Genomic DNA, 21676 nt, shown 5'->3' on the forward strand with positions numbered 1-21676 from the left:
AACAAGTGGGGGGAGGGGTGGAGGAAGAGGGAAAAGCAGGTTCCCACTGAGCAGGGAGCCCTATGCAGGGCTCGATCCCAGGACGCTGAAATCAGGACCTGAAGTGAAGGTGGACACTGAACTGACTGAGCCACCCAGGCACCTCTGTTGTTGTTGTTTTTTTTAAAAAGAAACTCAAAATCAAGGAAATGTCTTTTAACTTAAATAAGGAACTGAGTTCTCATCACTAAATTATCTGGAATAATAAAGGCTCCAAGCCAAGGGTAGGCACTGTAAATGCTCTCAGTTGCTTGAGCTCATTAAGTATAGCACTGTAGCAAGTAGTGCAAATATGAATTATGCAGGCTAGGAAATATTAATAAAATCCCCATTTTTGAACAAATTTTTAAATTATATGAATTTTGCTTTAAATGTTTCTTTGAGGAAATTAGCCATAAATTAAGCAACATTTAATTATATATATCTTCAGGAACATAACTCTTGCATAAAATTCATCTACCTTTGATTTCCATATCGGTCCAACCACTGGATCTGTGTGCATTTTGTTCATCTGCCATTCAGCTGCAGGGGTGATTGAGGATTTTGTTGTCCTGGTATCAAGGAGGAGGATGCAAGTTCCACCACCTTCCACTTTCTCTGTTCTCATTCAAGCCATAAATGTCTTTGTGTTGAGACACATTCATTCCTGCAAATCAATATCAGCCCTCCTCTCATAGGGTTACAATAAGAGGGAGTTAGAAGCTGAAGAAAATTGGATGGAACAAATGATGAGTTCTTCAAGTGTTTCTCCTTTTCTTCTTTATTTTGGATAGATGTGCACCAGGATATTTCGGGAATCCCCAGAAGTTTGGAGGTAGCTGCCAACCATGCAATTGTAACAGCAACGGTCATTTGAGCAGTTGTCACCCTCTGACTGGAGGTAAGATGGACTCACACCTTTGTTAACATTTATCAATCTGGTATAAAATAGCAGGTGAGGAACCCAGTCAAATGTTTCAGGAAGCATAATGAACAATTCCAGTTAACAAATTGTTTTTGTTAACAACCTTGGGAATGCTTAGGTAGTATTTAAAGTTTGGTAAATAACTTACTTCAAGTAAGCTTTTTTAAAAAAGATAAATTGTTTTAAAACTCAACTAATTATAGCCAAAACAACCTCTACTCCTACTTTGGTGATTTTGCTAAGATTTCCCTTGGCATTATAAGGTTATCATCACAGTTTTCTTCATGTGTGTAACTGAAGTAGGCAGCATATTCTTTCTCAAATAGCAATAAATATCTATGATACGGTTGGTATAGCTGGGATGAATTTCACATACAAAGAAAAGACAATGACTAGGAATTAGTATGGGTTCATTAGGAACAATTTAGAAGAAAAAGGAAGATGCTTTTCTTCCTTTGACAGAGGATTTTAACATGATTTACCAAGAAAACATCACAGATATAATGTAATGCCAAACCTTAGATAAACTCTTTTATTTTATAGTTACGGACAGGATGAACTAAACTGGGAATGTGTGTATTAGACGGAGTCAAGTGACTGTTCCCAAAAGAGTATAGACTAAATGGATTATTATCAGTCTAGAATGAGGTATCTATTGACCTATGCTGGAGCTTAATCCTTGACTCCATCTTGTTCAACACTGTTGACCTGAATGGAAATATAAAAGGCATGCCCACCCAGTTTTCAGATGGCTCGAAGTTGGAAGAGGCAGAAAAATGTCTCCTATGGCACATTTAGAATACTTAAGGGACTCAACAACCTGAAACAATGGGCTAATTCTAACAAGACAGCATTATGTTAGGGATAAGCATGTGATCCTATAGCTGAATGGTATAAAATTATGTGTGTGATAAGTGAGATGTGGCTTAGCAGCAGCAGGTGAAAAAAACTGAGGTCTTAGCAGTAAATTCAGTATGGCTCAAGAGAGTAGTGTGGCCCATAGAACACCTCATATGATCTTCAATGAATTCTAAAGTCTAAAACCAGGTGGTCTGCCCTTCCCTGGTACACTGCTCACGTAAGTCCTCATGTAAGTCTTATGTCTCTAGAAGATAATCGATAAGCTACAGTTTGCTCAGAAAGATGGTAAGACTTTGAAAAAAACTTGGAGCCATGTCACATGAAGGATTGACAAACCTGAACCATAAGAAGAAGACTTGGAAAGGACATATTTGAAAGGCTGATGTGGGGGAGAAGGTTTGGTTTTGTTCCACATGGCATAAGGGGTAGAACACAATGAGTGAAAGTGAGAAGATCTACTTTAAATCATCCTAAGGAAGAAGTGTCAGGGGTTTTAAGATGAAAAAGACTGTTTTAGAGAAAATGAGTTTTTACTGTGACTGTGGGTATTCAAGGAGAAGCTTCAACATCACACACAGCATATTCATGAGATGAATATATTTTCAATCCTCTTTTTCTTGCTCTAACAACAACAACAACAATAAAGCAACCTGAAGTGAGGATGGTAACTATGTGTTCCCCAAATGGAAGAAAATGCTCACACATGAGATTTTTTTGTTCCTGTGAGCTTTTATCCCTCTTCTTTCTTCTTTCTTTTTCTTTTAATTAATAACCTACAGATTTATTGGTGGTCAAAACTCAAGCTTATTGAGAAAATTGCCCTGATCAATCATCCACATGAACCAGGTCCCCCCTAGAATATTCGAGATGCTGTAGGAGATTGTGAAAAAAATGAAACTCTGTTTCCTGGCCCCAAGGCATTTATAGTCTAATTGAGAAAATTAAAGTGATGTAATGATACATAAACATAAAAATTAGTTAAAAAAAGGGATGAGTAAGAAAAAACCTATTATATATATAATATATATAATATATTATATATATAAAATAAATTAAAATGTCTACAAATATATAGAAAGGAGATATTGTCTTTGAGTGGTCGGATCAAGGGTGATATTTTTATATTATTTTTCTGATTTTCCCAAATTTTCCACAGTGAACTTACATTATTTATTTTGCAAATAAAAGTAAATGTGGTTTAAAATATATGCATATATATGTGAAGTGTGGAATATAGCCTGCTGCTGAGAAGACAAAACATGAAAGCTTCCTTGTAGCATGTCTAGGAAAATTTGAGCTTTAAAATTTCCTGTGGTGAAATTAGCTTATTTTTCTAGAGAGAAGGGAGAGGGATTTCATTGAAACAATGCAAGGTATGGGGAAAAGAGTAAAAATAGAAAGAGTTAAAATGACCAAGGATGACCAGTAGGCTTTCCTGACTACAGCTGAAAACCTCAAAATCTAGCTTATATCCGTGGTAATTGGCATGCAGGTGTGTGCATATATCTCTCTTAGCTTCTGTCACACTGTTGTGTAATTTATCTGCTTCTCCCATGGGACCAGGAAACTACAGGACAGCAGGGACTTTTGTCTTAGTAGCTTTATATTTCCTGTATGTGGCACAACACCATAGCACACAGTAGACACTCAAAAGTGCTCAATGTTTATTGAATGTTCTTTAAAGACATGGGAAGAGATGTCAACAGTTGTATAGGTAGCTATCAAATGAAGAAAGCCTTAACACTAACAATTGGGATTTTAATTAGATAAGAATATCATGACCCTTTGTAGAGAAGAAACTGAATATACAGTAAGGGAGGTCACAAGAGAAGTTCCTGTAGCAAGACTATTGGGAGATGGGAAAGCTCCCAGAACAATGACATGGATAAAGAAGGGAGAAGGGAAGAGCCAGTGATGTTGGATATTTGGGTGACTAAAATCTTCCCAAACTATCTTTTCTGAAAGCCAAGTTAAAAAGTGGTGAAAAGAAAGTTTAATAACAATATCTTCTTTGGTTATCCTTCTTTTCAGACTGCATAAACCAAGAGCCCAAAGATGACAGCCCAGGAGAAGAATGTGATGGTGAGAAAACAAAGGCCCCGTCCTTTCTGACTTGTGGGGTTTAGTTTGAGATATGTGAGCCTTGTGCTGGGACATGTACTTTCCAGGCTGGGAAAGCAATGGTGGGAGAAAGTGTGGGGAAGACTTCCTAGGGTCAAGACCAGCCTCTGTCAACTTACAGCTTTATGACCGTGGCCAAGTGACCTGGTTTCTCCAAATTGCTGATAAATCTTTGATCACAGTGCCTGACAAATAGCAAGCTCTTGATAAATAAAAGCTATTTATTATTATTTTTTTCACATACAAAATAAGTAACACATTGCATACAATCACGCTTCCCAATTTTTTTGGGATATAATTGACATGTGACATTAAAGTATGCAACATAATGATTTGCTATCTATATATATTGTGAAATGATTATCACAATAAGTTTAGTTAATAGCTTCCCATAGTTACACATTTTTTTTCTAGTAATGAGAGTTTTTAAGACAGACTGTCTTAGCAACTTCCAAATATACCATACAGTGCTGTTAACTATAGTCACGTTATGCATTGTTACATCCCCAGGAATTATTTATCTTGTAACTGGAAGTTTGTAATTTTTGACTCCCTTCACCCATGTCCCCCATCCCACCACTTCTTTTTAAAATGCTCCCTATCTAGAGGTCTCTCTTTTGAAGAATCTGCATCCCTCCCTAAGAAGTCTAGGATTGCAATTTTTTTTTTTTACCTGTGAGGACATATTATGCGCATTAACCAGGCTGTACAGCCCTTGTATTCTGTTTGCATTCATGTGGCTGCAGCCACAGCACATTTGCCTTTGACTATGGCCCCTACAGATTGTGACAGCTGTGTGATGACACTCTTGAACGACCTGGCTACTATGGGCAATGAGCTCCACCTAGTCAAGTCTCAGCTGCAGGGCCTGAGTGCCAGCACCGGCACTCTGGAGCAGATGAAGCACTTGGAGACCCAGATCAAGGACCTGAGGGTAAATACCCCATGCACTCAGTGCAATATTAGGCTCAGAAAAGCTACTTGGTGTATAGATGCTGCATGAGTACCCTTCAAGCAGGAGATGGGGAGAGGTTGACTTTGTTGAAGGCTCCCAGGGCTTTCCTTCCTCTGATCCAAATGGAGACTAGGTTTTTACTGCTGGAAACTACTAGCGAACATACAAAACTAATACTTATAAGTGAATATTCTTTATTTGCTGCATGTTTCTGGGCTAATTTTTGTTCTAGAGCCCTTAACTAAGTATCTTGCATTCAGAAGAATCAAAAACAGGTTTGTATTACATTGGCATTAATTCTTTACATGTTTGGTGGAATTTTCCAGCGAAGCCATGAGGGACTGGGATTTTCTTTGTTGGAAGATTTGTTTGTTTGTTTGTTTTAAAATAAATCATAAGTTCAATCCTTTAAAAAATAGATATGGGACTGTTGGGGTTATGTATTTCTTCTTGAGTGATATTTGGTAAGTTGTGCTTTTCAAATAATTTTTTCATTTCATTTGAATTATCAAATGTATTGACCTAAAATCATTCATAGTTTTCTATATTATCCTTTTAATACCTGCAAAATCTGTAGTAACACCCTTTCATGTATTCCTGATATTATTTATGTCTTATCTCCTTTTTTCTTGATTATTCTGGCTAGAAGTTTATCAATTTTAATGATCTTATTTCATTGATTTTTCTCCATTGCTTTTCTGTTATCAATTCCATTGATTTCTATTATTCATATTTTTTCTTCCGTCTGCTTGCTTTGGGTTTAATTGGCTATTCATTTTCTAGTTTCTTAAGATGAAAGCTTATCTTACTGATTCAAACCTTTCCTGTTTCTAACATAAGCATTTAATTGCTATGAATTTCCCCCAAAGCACTACTTTAGCTGTATTCCACACATTTTGAAATGTTGTGCTTTCATTTTTATTCAATTCAAAAGATTTCCTAATTTCCTTATGACATACCTTGGACCCCTGAATTACTTGGAAATGTGTTGTTTAATTTACAAACTAGGCATTTTCCAGGTAACTTCTTCTTATTATTAGAATAATAATTATTCTAATTATAATAATTATATCTTATTATTAATAGAATTAATAATTATATCTTATTATTAATAGAATTAATTTAATTCTATTGTGGTCAAAAAGCATACTTTACCTAATTCCAGTTTTTAAAAATGTGTTGAGGTTTGTTTCATAGCTTAAGATATGGTTCATCTGAGAAAATATTCTATGTGCACTGGAAAGAAGGTGGCCAAGAGAAGTAATAGGGCCTAGATTGCCCCCACAGAGCCAGGGTCAGGCTCCCTGAGGAAACTGAGGGCACTCTTGCCTATAAATGGAGGTTTAAAAAAAACTTTAAAACTGCCCAGTGCCCATTGTTGAGCAATGAGCATATGAGAAACCAGAAAAGCTACACTTGTAGCAAGATCTGGACATGATTCACAAGTCTAGTACAGGGTCTGTACTAGAATGTGACATCCTCAACATCACCATAGGGTACAAGTCCTCAGCTGCCAATGTAAGACCTGGTTCTGGCTTTGGAGATCTAGGGTGGGAGTAGTGATGACCATAAGATCACTGGCCAGGGCACAGAGAGTACAGAGAGAAGCAGAGACAATATTTACCTTCCGACACTGGAATAGACAAATAAGGACACAAAAGACACTCAACAGAAGCAACCATTAAGAGATGAGTTCCCTCTGGAGAAAATGAAAATCCTAAGACAATCTGAAAATTACTTTGAAGAATAACAATTCAATAGAAAGAACAAGAAATTAAAAAATTGTTTAAAACACTAGAAACCAAATAAGAGGGGTAGATATGAAAAGATCCAGTTAAAAATCATGAAAATGAAAAAAAAGTTTACTCATTGAAGTGAAATAGTATCTCCTCAGTAGAGGAGATAAAGAGGTATCCAGGTAAAGATACCTTTATCGCCATAAAGATAAAGAGGAGATAAACCCTAAACTAGACATAATGAGAGAGGGTTTAGCGAAAGTTTATATGTGCTCTTGAAATGAAGCCCGATTCTAAACCAATTAGTGCTTGTAACTGAGTATATAGTTGACACTTGAACAACATGGGAGCTAGGGGCACCGACCCTCTGCACAGTTGAAAATCTGCATATAACTTCTGACTCCTCAAAAACTTAACTACTAGTAGGCTACAGTTGACCAGAAGCCTTGCAAACAGTATAAATCTTAAACACATATTTTGTGTATGTATTATATACTGCATTCTTATAATAATACCTACCTATTTTTTTTTTCTAATTTTTTGGTACTTCTAGGCTACATGGCTCATCTGTGGGTTTTTAAAAATTGTTACAAATCTTTAAAAAATTTTCCAATGTATTTATTGAAAAAAAATCCATGTACAAGTGGACATACACAGTTCAAACCTATATTCAAAAGGGAACTTAATATTGCAAAAAATCATGCTAGAAAAATGGCTCTTTCCCATCTCATCAGGATACATTTTAGTCCATGATTTACAGGTCTATTAAAGAGAGGAAGAAAACCATTATGTTTTGAGAGAAAAAGAAGCTACCAGAGTTACTTTGGTGTCATCAATATAATCCTGCAGTTTGACGAAGGACAGGGAACCAGCATTTTAGTACCCATCCTATGAGCCAGGCTCTGTGATAGCACTTTATTTAATTCTCACAATGTCCTATGAGGAAAATAATGTTATCTTCATTTACCAGGCATGTTACAGCTAAGTAACATGACCACCATCACACAGCTAGTACAAAGTGATTCTAGAATTCAAACCAAGATCGAATTCCATGCTTTACCTACTCTACTTATCCAGGTATTGTAACATTCTATAGAGTGATATGCCTCAGTTTTCCCATAGTAAAATTAAAATAGATCTTCTTTCTAAATCACACACCGTTAAAATTCACTAGGAATAAGCATGAGAAGGGAAGTAACAGTTTTGAATATTCATGTGTATATGACACTTCATAATATCATCAACACAACCTAGCATCTTAATATTATAATCCCCAATTTATCGATGAAGGAGATAAAATTCAGTGAGGCTTATCTACAAAGTGGCAGACCTAGGGTTTGGACCTAAGCTGAAAAGCTTGTGTTTTTTTCCCCCATCACTGGCTCTCTCACATGCAAGTGGAGGCAATAGTATTGCTTTTTCCTGTACATTTCTTCAAGCTATTAACAAGTTTTTTTTTCCAAAAAAAAAGGAAAATAATCACTACTCAGATGTTATGTGCAGCAATGTCACTTTCTAAAAGTAATGATGCAGTTTAGTACCTGAAAAGACAGGAAACCTGGATTCTGGTCTTTAAGCAATTACTGATCAGCTCTACAGCTGTGGCATGGACAAATCACCCAACTGCTCTGGATTTACATTTTCTCATTTGTAATATGAGAGCATTCAATTAAATGAGCTCTCAGTTCCCTTCCTGCCATAAGATTCTTCGAATCTAATGATTCCTTCACTAAAGTAGCCTTAGGCACTGCTTTTAGTATTATGATGTTAAATATAGGTTAAAAACAACTGACATGTATTATAGAGTTGAAAAGCAATATATCAGGTGAATGGTACCACCTTCATTTCTTTAAGGTCAGGTCACTAACTCAAGTAAAGTATCTCTTGTCTCCTCATGTTTTCCAGTTTATTTTAGAGCCATGTTACAACTTACATCAGAAAGTAGGCTCCTGGGGCACCTGAGATGGCTCAGTCAGTTGGGCATCCAACTCTTGATTTCTGCTCACATCATGATCTCAGGGTTGTGAGATCGAGCCCCCTGTTGGGCTTTTAGTCCAGTGTTGATTCTGCTTAAGATTCTGTCCCTCTCCCTCTGCCTCTCCCCTCAACTCTCTATCTCTAAATAAGTAAATAAAATCTTTTTTTAAAAGTAAAGAAAGTAGATTCTTCAAGTATCTGATTTCAAAGAACCCAATCTTTTCCTGTAGAGCAGCATTGGGCTTGCTAAATCAATCTCTTCATATCATTACCAGGATTACTGAGTTGATAGGACTTAGTCTAGATTTCTGCTCTAATGTGAGACTCACTTTGCATTGTGCTTCCAGAATCAGTTATTCAACTATCGTTCTGCCATTTCAAATCATGGATTAAAAATGGATGGTCTAGAAAAGGAACTGGGTAATTTGAATCGTGAATTTGAAACCATGCAAGAAAAGGTAAGGTGTTCAGTCAATAATGGTAACTTTTTGTGATCCTCCAAATATTGTTAGTTTCCCCCCATCTACATGGTTTGTTGTTAATCGGTTTATTTTTCATATAGGTTCAAATAAATTCCAGAAAAGCACAAACATTACATAACAATGTTGATCGGACAACCCAAAGTGCAAAAGAGCTGGACACAAAGATTAAAAATGTCATCCAGAATGTGCACAGTAAGGAGTTTCTCAGTCCAATTAAATATTTTTTTAATTCTGTTCTGTGCTCTGAAAGATTTTCTACTTAATAGTTCAACATTATGAAAAAGATCCTGTAGTGACACTAAAAAACTAATATAAACCCTCCATAAAAATCTCTGCGCTTTTCTGGTTTTTAGTAGTCAGCTGGAGTCCAGAATTCCCAGTTTAATAAACTACTTGATATTTTCTAGTTCTCTTGAAGCAGATCTCTGGGACAGATGGGGAAGGAAACAACCTGCCTTCAGGGGATTTTTCTAGAGAGTTGGCTGAAGCGGAGCGCATGATGACAGAACTACGGAACCGCAACTTTGGAAAGCACCTGAGAGAAGCAGAAGCTGAAAAAACAGAGGCTCAGCTCTGTAAGGAAACTCCCAGATCCTTGCATGCAGTCCATTCTAATGGGTTTGAACTACAGTGTGCAAAGTGCAAGGTCGGGTCCCCGGTTACAGGTGGAGAGACCTGTCATTTCAGCATACTGGACTTTTTTTTTTTTTTTTTTTAGAGATTTATTGATTTATTTTAGAAGGGTGGGGATGGGGTAGAGAGAAAGGGAAAAAATCTCAAGCGGACTCGCTCCTGAGCTCAGGGCTCTATCTCACCACCCTGAGATCATGACCTGAGCCAAAATAGTCAGATGCTTAATCAACTGAGCCACCCGGATGTCCCAGCGTACATGACTGTTAGGAGCTTCAAGTGAGAATGGATAGCCCCTCCAAGCTGCCAACAGGTTGTAAGAATATAGCATCTTGCCATGATGCAAGAAAAAAAATAGATTCTTCTCCAAAGATATTAGACACTGATACCTCCTTTTCCTTTTTTAACTACATTTTTCTTTTTCTTTCATTAAGCTCCATCCAGGTTTCTCATTATATCATTTTGTAAAGGTTGCCTCACCACCACTGGGGTTTAGAATCACAAACTGATATTAACACTACTCTTGCAGAAACCAAAAACTGGGTGTAGATACCAAATATATCCAGAGACTTTGCTTAGGGAAAATGCCTCATTAGTTCAAACCTGGGAGTAATAGAAGTCTGGTGCATAGTTTTTCAAATACTGGTCTTTTTTCTCTAGTAAAATATGTCAGAGGTTAATATGCAGATGGTAACAGTTTCCTTTTAGCACTTGTATTGTTCAAATTTAATATTAGTCTTCGCTTTGGACTGAGGAGACAGTGTTATTAGCAGTTAGTAATATTAGTGAGCAGTAGTGTTAGGGGCTTGTGCTCTATACTCTGCAGGTCTCGTTCAAGTGCCAAGGCTGACCGGTCATGCAACTTTGGGTCAGTCACCTAGTCTCTCAGGCTGTCCATTTTAATATCTGAACCAGGAGACATATTATTATAGTTTTCAAGTGGTTACGTTTGCACACACAACCATGCACACAGCAGGCACTGCATAAATATTAGTTTCCTTTCTCATTCACTTGCAAGTTCAAGGAAAACCATGAAATAAGTAGAAACTCGATCCTTCTGTAGTCTTCATAGTCTAGCTTCAAGGTACTCGTCTCTCAAGTGAAAAACAAAAAGTGATCTTTTACAGTGCTGACTCGGATAAGGAGCCGGCTGGAGAAGCACCAAGTAGAGAACGGTGCACTTGTTAAGAATATGCGGGATTCTTTAAATGACTACGAAGCCAAACTCAGTGACCTCCGTGCCCTGCTACAAGAAGCATCTGCCCAAGCAAAGCGGGCCACTGGCCTCAACCGAGGAAACGAGAAGACTTTGGAATCCCTCGAGGTGGGTTCACAGAATCGGCATGCTTTCATTAATGACCAGGCTGAGGGAGCAGGGATCTTTATCATTAATAAAATGGCCTGGCCAGGCACTTTGTCAGTACATCTGATCTGTGCACACCTGTCTGTACAGCAGATGCCAATCAAACAGGCATAAGGAATTAAATGCAAAACCAAAGTCATTCCTACTCCTCAGTCACCAGAAAACATTGTGAACTTAAACCACAGGGAAAGCAGAGCAAATTGCTTTCTCCCTGCCCCGGGCTGATGGAGTACTGGAGGAATAATGTTGCCAAGTAGATGAGAAATGAAACCAATATTGTTATAATTAAATCCAAGCATATAATGTATGTTTTAAATAACTGACTTTTTGTGTCAGCTGGGTAAACATCATTATCATAATCACTGGCAACAGCGTTTTAAGGCATTATCTGCATTATGGGAAATAGATGAAAATCCAGGCCTCATGGATTTTCTGCATCCAGGAGCTGCAGAGACAAGATTTAGAGCTTGAGATTCCAGGGTATATCTTTTCACTGGTGCACATCATATGCTGAGACAGCAACATGAGCGTGAGGCCTTATAAAATGACAGTAAGATCAGAGTGGAATGACACAGGACTGACCCCCCAACAAGAAGAATTTAGTAAAAGAAAATAAATATCTTAGTAGATGGCAATACGCTTAACTCCCAAAGCCTCTTCAGACAGCGACTCTGCTTTTGGGAGTCACTGATGATGGTGGAGCATGATCCGAATTTGTGGGTCTCAGAGCTTTGGCTGCTCCTTGCCTGGCCTTCTCAGGTTCCTGGTGCCCTCTTGTTGAAGCGCTGCTATGTCCTCACGGGGCCTGGCAGGTAGATCATGGTGATGGTTAGTGCTGCTTTGTTTAGTGAAAATCTCTGGTTCTGCCTCACAAACCAGAGCTGACTTACCTATCCACTCATTGGCTGAGTCGCTCCCAGTATAGAAAGCTTCTTCAACAGTGCTAGCTGTTGTTTCATTGGCACGGAGTTTGAAGAAACCATGACAACACACCCACGCAGCAAACTGAAGAGATTTCTCCTCACTCTGTGGTTGCCTAGATGATCTTTAAGTTCAAGAGAATGTTCTGGCTTAAAATTACTTATATGCTGTGGCCCAATAATGATGCCTGTGCCTTCTGATAACCCATCATGTGGTTCAAACAGATACTCTTTTTATTCTCTCCAGAGACAAGTTAAAGAAATGAATTCCCTACAGAGTGATTTCTCCAAGTACCTAACCACTGCAGACTCTTCCTTACTGCAGACCAACACACTGCTGCAGCTGATGGGGAAAAGCCAGGAGGTAGAGACAAAACTCATTCTCTGGAAAATTGAAAAACATTCAGATCATATACAAGGAAACTATGAGATAGGCTAATCTGTTGTGGGTTTTTTTTTTTTTTTCTGCAGTGTATGTCTTTTAGATGGAAGGAAATAAACCAAAGTGTTTATTGAGGTGCCCTCCTGGGCACAGGGGCAGGGGGTGCTAATGATAATGTCCTTTCTATGTCTGTTCTTACCTAATTAGCCCCCAGTGAGCAAATGGTACTTTTGTGATAATAAAACAAAATTGGAATGCTGTTTTTAAGATATCAAGCATACTTTTGTTAGTGGGATGTATTTAGAACTGATAAAAGATTGACCACATTAGCAGCCCAACAGGTATTTTGGAAATACCTTTTATAATCACTACTTTTAAATTAAAAAAAAGTATTTTGGTTCAGTACAACATTACAACATAACAGTATGTTTTTATAAAATTTGTCAAAGGGAGTACCCACCATAAGAAAAATGTTCAAATGGTGGGAAAACTTAGAAAAGTGTTATCAGTGCCACTATGGAAATAATGTATCCCGGGAACCTGAAGTTTACAATAGAGTTCAAGAAAATGGTATATACAATCTTAGCTTAAATTGACACTGTCTTTGTTTACCTGAAAACATAGGAATATGAAAAATTAGCTGCCACTTTAAATGAAAAAAGACATGAACTAAATGACAAAGTGAGAGAACTATCCCAGTCCGCCAGCAAAGCGTCCCTGGTGGTGGAGGCAGAAAAGCACGCACAGTCTTTACAAGAGCTGGCAAAGCAGCTGGAGGAGTGAGTGACCCCCGAGATCTAACTGAACGGGTGGCTGGAGCCTAGTGTGAAAGCCTCCCCAACAGCTGGTCTCCAGAGTAGGGTGGAGGGCAGACCCCAGGGCCCAACCCAACCTGCAACGGGCAGGAGGTGGGGGGTTGATTCCCAAATGCATCCATGCCACCTCTGATCTCCATTTGCCTAATTAATCAGGGAGGCTGGGGGGTGGGAGGCAGTGGGGGGTGCTGGAGCCCTTCACCCACACTGTCTTCCAGGATCAAGAAGAATGCCAGTGGGGATGAGCTGGTGCGCTGTGCAGTGGATGCCGCCACCGCCTATGAGAACATCCTCAATGCCATCAAAGCAGCTGAGGATGCGGCTGACAAGGCCACCAGGGCTTCCGAGTCTGCCCTCCAGGTGGGCACCTGCCTTGACCCCTTTTCTTTCTGTGTGCACTGTGGAATATAAACAAGCATTCTTTTACATCGAGCTTGTATAAAATAGACTTGAACTTGCTCCAAACATGGCCCACTTCTGTATTTACTTGACTGTTTTGATATACGTAGCACAGTTGGAAAAACCATTTGTAAAACCAAATAGAAATTACACTGATTATCAATGTCGAACCAAGATAAGTAGTATAGCCTGCTCCTTTCTAGGAATGATTTAGGCTGTGAGTAAGTATTGACATTTCCCAAAGAAGAGAGAGGTTTTTGTACGCAGTTTGGTAATCATTTATTTCCTGTCATTTGTCTTAACACTTGGGCATGTCTTGGAGTCCTTTGGGATTTTCTCTGCACCATATAATATTCCTCTATCTAAAAATAAAGAAGAAAATATAAACATTAAAGAATTAGGGCCAGGCCTTCTTGGAAGGTTGAAGATGCTTATCTCCCAAATACTGAAAATCTAAAAGCAACTCAGTCTGTCTTCAGTTACTGAAGAGGGTATTGTGCAAATGACATGGAGAAAGTGAGACACGTGTCACATAATTTGTCAGTTTGCCACCAGGGGAGGGCCCACCTCCCCAAGCCACAAGTATCTACTTACAGCCTTAACTATATCTTTTAAGAAACAGACTTTTTAAACCTCCTCCTCACCTTTGAGCCTCATCCTTTAAAGACTAAAGATAAGGGTTTTCAGAGTAGGATGAAAATCTCACTCCACATTTCCTAAGGTGTGCCACATGCTCAAGGTTGATAAATGTTTGATTGCAGACAGTGATAAAGGAAGATCTTCCAAGAAAAGCGAAAACCCTGAGTTCCGACAGTGATAAACTCTTAAAGCAAACCAAGATAACACAGAAGAAGCTCCAGCAAGGTATTGAGGTTGGTGGCTGGGAGAGCCAAGGGCTTGAAAATGACCTATAAGATCAGAAGAAGCAGCAAATTCTAGAAACAAATGTTTTTTGTGAATCATTGCAGACAATACTTTGTAAATCCATGGTCTATTTTACAGATTTGATGTTTCCACCTAGCATTCTCACATGTACTAAATTAACTAGAATCTCATGAGTAGAACATAGATCTTGAAGGTTATAGGCTTGTTTTGGCTTGGATTTGAGGCCTATTTAATTTGATCCACAAGTGATTGTGGCATTGGCGACCTGCACAGTGTAGAGGTATGTGCAGGGCTGATTTCTCATTGAAGACCCAGACATAGTTCCAGGTCACTGGAGTTTGAAAATTCCTTAAGTCTTAGAATCTTAGTAAGTAAAAGTAGCAAAATCACTACCCTTGTGAACCATGAGAATTTTTGAATGATAAATTTTATCTTTGAAATGTTCCCATTTATTTAATTTTTTACAAAACAATGAAGCCATTTTAATCTCACTAAATTCCAGTGTTCTGAAAATTCCATATCTTGATTTTTCTCTGGTCTTTCATGTTCCTTCATGGCCAATAAGTTATCTTAGCCTCTGTAGTGATTAGATGCCTTCTGACAGTAAATAAATGTATTTATCTTTTTTCATTTTAAAAAATTAAATACATGAAAAATCACACACAAAAAAAATGTAGTAACATAGAAGGATTTGCTTAGCAAATTGCAGGAGTTTCCTGGTATGACATCTGCTCCCTTCATAAAATCTGAGCTAAGAGGAAAGGATTGGTGTTTTAAATAGGGTTAGGATGCTAACTACATTGTATTTTTTTCTTTTGTTTTCTACCACCTTGCTTGCTTGCTTCTCTTTATCTTTTGATCCCCTTCACCCATTTTTCCCATTCCCATCCCTGGGTTAGGGCAACCACTAATATGTTCCCCATATTTATAAGCTTATTGTTTTCATTTTGGATGTGTTTTTAGATTCCACATATAAGAGAGATCCTAAGGTATTTGTCCACATTGCTATTTAAATCAGTCCTGGAATTATAATTTAGACCATTTATCATCATTTGGATCTTAAAGCATTCACTGGTCATTTTCCATGGCAATATTATCAGCTAGGAATGTCTGTGAACTCCCTCCCTTTCAATGAATCACCTTAAATGTATCAGTCTAGAAATGAACAGAAACAATGCCTACTTTGTGTGTCTATTTGCTTAGATAAGGTTCTCTCAAGGGCACTTCTTTATCATCTTCTTTATATTCTGACTAAAGAAGCATCCTTTCTACATTATTCACTCACTCACTCACTCATTCATTCATTCATTCATTCAATAGGTATGTACTAATATTAAGGCCAGATTTAATATTAGTATTAATTAATTAATTAATATTGCCAGACAATGCACTGTGACATAGCAGTGAATAAGACAGTCACATCCCTTTCCCTCACTAAGTGGAGACATTTGCCCTGAGCAGAGTAGAAGTTAACCCTCCCCTAGATGATTAAGCATCTCTCTTTCTTCATGGGCATTTTTCAGGAGCCTGGTACCCAGGCATTGATATGCTCCTGGCCTCTGTAACCAGAATCCCCTGAGGCTATGCATCTAGGCACATTCATGCCTCCCAATGCTTTATTTTATTGTAGAAATCAGTCCGGCTCTCAACAACCTACAGCAAACTCTGAAAGTTATGACAGTTCGGAAAGGGTTGATCGACACCAATATCACTGTCATCCGGGATGACCTTCGTGGGATACAGAGAGGTCAGCATCTCCCCACCTACTGTACTTGGCTTCTTTTGTAGAGCATTTCAGATACTTACACCTCTCTCTTTGTGTGTGCATTAGATGACATCAGTGGCATGATCAGTAGTGCAAAGAGCATGGTCAGAAATGCCAACGACATCACAGATGAGGTTCTAGATGGGCTCAGCCCCATTCAGACAGATGTGGCAAGAATTAAGGATACCTATGGGAGCAAACAGAGCGAAGACTTCAACAAGGCTCTTGCTGACGCAGATAACTCAGGTACCAGGCATCCTTCAGCCAGGACCTATGATCCATTTTCTCCACTGTTATGTGCTCTGGTCAATTGATTTAAATTCTTCCCTGGTAAAGCCTCTGGTCAATTGATTTAAATTCTTCCCTGGTAAAGCCTGAAATTAGAAATCAAAATATTAGAAAGTAACTTCACATAATACATTCAAAGAATATGAGTACTCTATTAGTTAGAAAGACTAGGTAGAATTTTTTTAAAGATTTTATTTATTTATTCATGAGAGACAGAGAGAGAGAGAGAGGCAGAGACATAGCCAGAGGGAGAAGCAGGCTCCCTGCAGGGAGCCCAATGTGGGACTCCATCCAGGCATTCCGGAATCATGTCCTGAGCTGAAGGCAGATGCTCAACCACGGAGCCACCCAGGCTTTCCTAGGTAGGATTTTTTTTTAATCCATTAACATTGCTATTGATTTTTCCTTTTATAGAGATACAGATCCCTTAATTATGAGGTATTAAATTATAATTGATATTAAGGATCAAAAACTAAAGATTTCTTTTCTTCTATAGTGGTCAAGAAAGATAACTTGATATCTAGATTATAGGATAAAGGCATGATGTATTTAGGAAAAGTATTTGCCCGACTCTGAGTCATCCTATCCAGTATTTGGGAACCATACATAACACTTGACATATTGTCAAGGAGAAAAATCTACATTTAACCTTTTCCTAACTCATAACTATAAATTTCTGTTTTATAATCTCACCAACAGTAAAGAAATTAACCAACAAACTGCCTGATCTTCTGAGCAAGATTGAAAGTATCAACCAACAGCTGTTGCCACTGGGCAACATTTCTGATAATGTGGACCGTATCAGGGAGTTAATTCAGCAGGCCAGAGATGCTGCAAATAAGGTAGGTGTGTCCCTACATTGCCAGGCACTAAGCCTCCTTCTTTGAAAAGTTACCACATTCATCAAGACAGAAGGCACTTGTTTACACATGAACTGGTTGTCTTTCTTGTTCTAACTCTTTGGTTATTTGGAATGTGAATGTTGACTTCCTCCTGCCAGCCTTCAGAAGTGCGCATTACCTTCATGCCTAAATGATCTGGAATGTCAGAGACCTGGAGTAGTTTCCTCCCCACTGAGTTTATGCAGGCAGGTGGAAGGGTTCTCCTCCAGACAGTTGGTGAAGTATTACTGCAAGTTCAAGTGGGGGTTCTATGATCAGAACGTGCTGGGGTGATACTGCACAGGTCCTGCTTTCTTATTATAACTTGAAAGTTGTAGAATCCACTTTTATTGAAGACAGAGGATTCTAGCAGATATCCTTCTTTGGAATACAAATTCATCAGCCTTTCTCACTTTAACCTGACAGTATCCACTTGAATTCCTGACACTTCTCACAATTTGTTTTGTCCTAAAATAATATTAATGAAACATCTTGCGTTTTTCATCTACCCCCTCCCCCTGTGAGATATTTGGAGAGAGAGGGTTGGGAAACCAAGTCAGAGTATCACTGCCCTAACGGTTGATTCCTAGGCTTACTATTACTTCTGCCCTTACATCTGGGAAAGAGAAGTACTCCCAACGTAAAACCTTTAGCAGGAGGAAAAAAAAAATCTGTGGCAGGAAATCATAAAGTGGGAGGCACAGTTTGGAAGACACACCCTTTCACACCCAATTGTGCTTTATAACACCAAATGAAAAATACTATTTCTAGCTTTTGTCCTTCTGTGTTCATTCACTAATTTATCCAACAAAATTTGAAGTGTATAATAACACAGTGGTTAAGAACTTGTTGACCAAACTAGACTGTGTTGGTTTAGATCCTAGTTCTATCAGTTATGAGGTGGGAGACCTTGAGCCAGCCACTTCATCACTCTGTGCCTTACTTTGTTCATTTGGAGAGCAGGGTACATAATAAAGACAGACCCCATGAGCTTTTTAGGATTAAAGTAGGTAATGTAAAATAGTTCCTGGATAATAGTACCATGTAAGTGGAAAATTATAAAATACAACTCAAAAAATAAGCCAGCACTTTTGAGCTGTTGTGTGGCACTCCCAGGATACAGGGGTTAGTAAACCAAAGTCCTGGACTCGGGTTGCTCACCAGCTGCTGCATGAGGCAGCTGGTAAGCAGACTACACTAAGAAACTAGATAAAGCTGTGTTATGCAGATCTTGATACTCCTTTCTACCTGGAGAGGCTCAGAATGGTACTAAAGGACATGCATAAGAATGTTCAATGTGACACAGCTTGTCACCACAAAAAATAATTGCAAAAAAGTCAAATATCCGTCAATAGGAGATGGATAAAATTGTGATAAACTTATACAAAGACCATACCACAATAAATGTGAATGAGCTAGCGCCATCAGGTGTGTCAACACAGATAAACCTAAAAACAGAGTAAGGCCAAGAAAGCACATTGTAGATGGATGTGTAAAGATATCATTTCTATTAAAATATTTAAAACATGAGAAATCAGATTAATTATAGTCTATATATAGATGCATTTTAATAAAAATAATACAACATGCATGGACTCTGCATGGGAGTCTAAATCCAGGGTAGTGTGGCCTCTGAGAGAGGAACACGGACAAGGTGAGACATGCAAGGAGCTGCAATGGTACCACTAATGTTTAATTTCTTAAGAATTAATGAATATGCAAGTATATTCTCCATTTTTTATGTATACATGAAATGATTTCTTAATTAAAAAAATTAAAAAGATAGAGTTTTCCAGGTGACAAAGGGCATGCCAGGAAAGACTCAGGATGTGGTTAGATAGACTGGAGAGCAGAGGGGAGTGCGAAAGAGGCATGAAATGAGCCTGTAAAATGGGTGAGGGGTGCTCAGTCACAGGCACATTGGAGAAATGACAGCCCACGCCACCACTAAGTACCCTATTCCAACATAAGGCCTTGTATATACAAGGTTTCCCATAAATATTTCAATGCTTGATAGATAAAATATAGTTGATGTGTCATTCTAGGCTGCTATTCTTTAGGTCATTAAGGAATATTTATTTTCTGTGTTTGAGTGCCATCTACCCAAGCTGGTCAACAGGCCAATACTAGCCAGAGAAATTCTGTTACAGGCCTATTATATATAAAAATAAAGTTGAAAGTATATGTCTAAAAACTTTTAATAATTTGAATTGCCTCAAAATTCAAGCATGGGATAGTAGGTGTGTACTCTGCATACCTTCTTTATTTCATTTTTCTAGTAATTTAATTTTTAATATATTTACAAAAGTACTGGTCTGGGGCAGATTAGAGAGGGGAAAAAATGGCTTCTTAAACTTGTCCACTGAGTTTAAGAAGCACTGTTTTAGAGAGCCCTGATGCATTCATTTTTAAGGACTGAATGCCTGTAATAAATGCAACCATAACATGTAATATATTAATGAGGAATGATTCCTTAAAGAATTTATTTCAAAAATAATAGTATTTGATGAATTATAATCTACAACATGCTAGGCACCATTTTAAGTGCTTCCATACATGTTAGGTCATTCTATACAAAAACCTCCTAGGGTTGCAACTATGATTATAATAATGATTATCGTTTCTGGCGCAGAGAATTAGATGCACTTCTCAAAGACCTTTGGCTGGTAAACAGGAAGAACATGAATGCTTTATTACCCAGCTCCTGAAGCAGCTTCATGAGTTTATAACCCAGATCTAGGAGACATGCACATTCCTTTGCTCTTTATTGTAACAACTGGGAAATGCTGATACAGAGCTGAAAGGAGTCGTGGCACAGTCCCAGGCTGCCCTTCAGAGCACACCCCCTTTCCTCACAGAAGAATATTTAATGACCTAGATCTTTTCCCCTCACAGGTTGCTGTCCCAATGAGGTTCAATGGTAAATCTGGAGTTGAAGTCCGGCTGCCGAATGACCTGGAAGATTTGAAAGGATACACATCTCTTTCTTTTTTTCTCCAAAGACCTGAATCAAGAGAAAGTGGGAGGACTGAGAATATGTTTGTGATGTACCTTGGAAATAAAGATGTAGGTATTGCTTCAATATTTCTCTTGTTTTTGAAACAATATGGTTTAGGGGATTTGGGGGGGGGGATATTGGTTATATATTTGCTGCATGACCACCAAACTTAGTGGTCCCAAGAAACTGTAAACATTTATTATTTCACACTGTTTCTATGGTGCAATGTTCAAGAGTGACTTAGCCAGATGATTCTGACTCAGGGTCTCTACTGAGGTGTCTGTCAAAGATGATGGCTGGGGCTGTAGTCATCTGAAGGCTTGACTGGGGCTGGAGACTTGCTTTCAGTTTGGCTTACTCACACGCCTTATAAGTTACTGCTGGTTGTTGGTAGTAGGCATTTTTCATGCCATTCAATCCCTTCCACAGAACTGTTAAGTGTCCTCCTGGAATGCTGTTGGACCAAAACAGTATGGTTTTTGAGTCACATGTCACAAGAGTGTCACTGCCATTGGCACAGCAGGAAGAAATCCCACCAATATGTCAGCAGACTCTACCACCTCTGATGGCACAAGGGGCCACCCATCAATTGCAGATTATTATCTGTTAGTCTTATCTGATGGAGAGGCCTTGCCCAGTGGGCTCAGCAAATGACACGTGTATGTACACATGAGCACATAAATACTAGGGGTTAAAGATTGGCATCTGTCCCTGCACAACGAGGACAACAATACAAGGCTTCATGGAAATCAGCTGTGATTCTTCATCACAAAATTATGACCCTGTCCTCCTCCTCAGAATGCCCAGCTACAGACCTTTCCTCAAGTCTGCAGGGGGTCACCATCTGTGGATGAGGACTGGAGTGAAATGAAACCTCTCCTGACTATTTAATAAGATATGCAATTGCCCCATCTCTTTCTAGTTCTAAAGTCTTTAAACCACTATGTTACAGGAATTTTGAGCAGTTCCTTTCCTTTCCTTTCCTTTCCTTTCCTTTCCTTTCCTTTCCTTTCCTTTCCTTTCCTTTCCTTTCCTTTCTTTCCTATCCTTTCCTTTCCTTTCCTTTCCTTTCCTTTCCTTTCTTTCCCTTTCCTTTCCTTCCTTTCCCTTCCCTTCCCTTTTCTTTCTTTCTTTCTTTCTTTCTTTCTTTCTTTCTTTCTTTCTTCTTTCTTTCTTTCTTTCTTTCTTTCTTTTTCTTTCTTTCTTTTCTTTCTTTCTTTCTTCCTTCCTTCCTTTCTTTCTTTCTTCCTTCCTTCCTTCCTTCCTTCCTTCCTT

The 21676-nt window shown here is 38.5% G+C and overlaps 1 protein-coding gene across 2 annotated transcripts in view; it reads left to right on the forward strand.

Annotated features, from left to right (window-relative positions):
* Nucleotides 1-21676, forward strand: part of LAMA3 (laminin subunit alpha 3) — a 249144-nt gene that overhangs the window by 190372 nt on the left and 37096 nt on the right. For both annotated transcript variants that reach the window (XM_072735102.1, XM_026006526.2), the window contains 15 exons: nucleotides 813-919; nucleotides 3836-3886; nucleotides 4708-4859; nucleotides 8941-9051; nucleotides 9156-9267; nucleotides 9483-9650; nucleotides 10833-11029; nucleotides 12236-12352; nucleotides 12995-13149; nucleotides 13404-13545; nucleotides 14346-14448; nucleotides 16100-16216; nucleotides 16301-16480; nucleotides 17222-17364; nucleotides 20299-20469. In XM_072735102.1, the coding sequence (XP_072591203.1) occupies nucleotides 813-919; nucleotides 3836-3886; nucleotides 4708-4859; nucleotides 8941-9051; nucleotides 9156-9267; nucleotides 9483-9650; nucleotides 10833-11029; nucleotides 12236-12352; nucleotides 12995-13149; nucleotides 13404-13545; nucleotides 14346-14448; nucleotides 16100-16216; nucleotides 16301-16480; nucleotides 17222-17364; nucleotides 20299-20469 (2026 nt within the window). The remainder of the gene's footprint in view (nucleotides 1-812; nucleotides 920-3835; nucleotides 3887-4707; nucleotides 4860-8940; nucleotides 9052-9155; nucleotides 9268-9482; nucleotides 9651-10832; nucleotides 11030-12235; nucleotides 12353-12994; nucleotides 13150-13403; nucleotides 13546-14345; nucleotides 14449-16099; nucleotides 16217-16300; nucleotides 16481-17221; nucleotides 17365-20298; nucleotides 20470-21676) is intronic.

The sequence above is a fragment of the Vulpes vulpes genome, chromosome 13 (assembly GCF_048418805.1).
Source record: "Vulpes vulpes isolate BD-2025 chromosome 13, VulVul3, whole genome shotgun sequence".
NCBI classification, from domain to species: domain Eukaryota; kingdom Metazoa; phylum Chordata; class Mammalia; order Carnivora; family Canidae; genus Vulpes; species Vulpes vulpes.